Source organism: Chinchilla lanigera, unplaced genomic scaffold, assembly GCF_000276665.1.
Source record: "Chinchilla lanigera isolate Chin_1 unplaced genomic scaffold, ChiLan1.0 scaffold00046, whole genome shotgun sequence".
Classification (NCBI taxonomy): domain Eukaryota; kingdom Metazoa; phylum Chordata; class Mammalia; order Rodentia; family Chinchillidae; genus Chinchilla; species Chinchilla lanigera.
The window spans coordinates 14,150,315-14,151,487 of NW_004955447.1; the positions used below are offsets into that span (position 1 = coordinate 14,150,315).

The 1,173-nt window shown below is 62.5% G+C and overlaps 2 protein-coding genes across 3 annotated transcripts in view; one reads left to right on the plus strand and one right to left on the minus strand.

Moving 5' to 3' along the window:
- Window positions 1–242, minus strand: part of Polr2b (polymerase (RNA) II (DNA directed) polypeptide B, 140kDa) — a 40,375-nt gene extending 40,133 nt beyond the window's left edge. For both annotated transcript variants that reach the window (XM_013518517.1, XM_005392864.2), the window contains exon 1: window positions 101–242. In XM_013518517.1, coding sequence (XP_013373971.1) covers window positions 101–119 — 19 coding nt within the window. In that variant the 5' untranslated portion in view covers window positions 120–242. The remainder of the gene's footprint in view (window positions 1–100) is intronic.
- Window positions 243–878: 636 nt separating this feature from the next.
- The window catches only part of Noa1 (nitric oxide associated 1), a gene marked incomplete in the record, with an annotated part of 13,777 nt that continues 13,482 nt past the window's right edge, over window positions 879–1,173 (plus strand). Inside the window, 1 exon segment of the mRNA XM_013518519.1 lies at window positions 879–1,173. Coding sequence (XP_013373973.1) covers window positions 888–1,173 — 286 coding nt within the window.

Below are 1,173 nucleotides of genomic sequence, written 5' to 3' on the forward strand. Positions count from 1 at the left end.
GGACCGCGGGGACACGGCCGGCCTCGCCGCCGCCGGCAGCCGCAGGGCCCGGGTCCCCGCCTTAAGAGGGCCGGCGCGAAGCGCGCTTGGGGGCACCTACCCTCGTCCGCGTCATACATCTTGGCAACGGGCGCCGGGGCTCCTAATTCCCGAAATCACCCAAAAGCGCAGCGAACCCCCTGTCCCGGAGAGAGTGCGGCAATTTCCTCCCCCGGCGCTCCCAGAATCCTCCGCGCCGCGCCGGCGCACGCAAACGCACCATTTGCGCCTGCGCAGACTGTAAGGCTAGGTTGCACCGCCCCCTTCACCCCCCTCCCCCCGCCCCTGAGAGTTGCGCAGGCGCGAACTGTGAATGGCGGGCTCGGCTGAGAGGACGGCACCCAAAGAGCAGGGGTTTACCCCAGCTGGTGAAAGCTTGCCTGTTTGTTTTCCAAGGTTTTTTACCCCCATAAATAATGACAGTTGAAAATGGCCAAGTAAACATTAATGGGAGTGGTGGCCGTGAGTTCTCTCAATATCCGATGCATAATTTGCACTTGTAAAGACCAAAACCTTTCCAAAATGTAATTTACTGGGGGCTGGGAATTTAGCTCAGTGGCACAGCGCCTGCCTGGCAAGCGCGAGGTCGTGAGTTCGATTCCCGGTACCGGAAAAAAAACAATCAAAAAAAAAAACCAACAAAATGTAATTTACTAAGGCACATAGTGGTGTATTGCAGCCCAAAAGTGAACAAGCTGAGTACACCCTCCACCTTTTTCTGCCCACCTAGCTAAGTGCTTCATTCCTTGGCCGTCGCTTTAAATGGGTTCTCAAGCCTCAGCGCTTTCCTCGCGAGAACTCACGGGATTTGTCTCCCAGTCCCGAGCTTCCCCGCGGGCCCCAGACGCATGCGCACGCGGCGCTGCGCCCAGGACGCGCTCGCTATGCTGCCCCGACGCCTGACGCGCTGGCTGCTGTGCGGTGTCCTGCGGGGCCCCGCGTGCACCCTCGCGCGCCATGGCTTCGCGGAGCCGCTCCCGGAGAGGAGGTGCGCGGCTGCCTCCTCCTTCCCGGGCCGTGGGCTTCCTCCCGGCCCCGCGGCCGCTGGGGAGCCCGAGAGAGGCGCCGGCGCGGAGGAGCGGTTTCTGTTCCCCGAGTACGTCCCGCTGCCGGAGCCGGCGCCCAGCCCCGTGG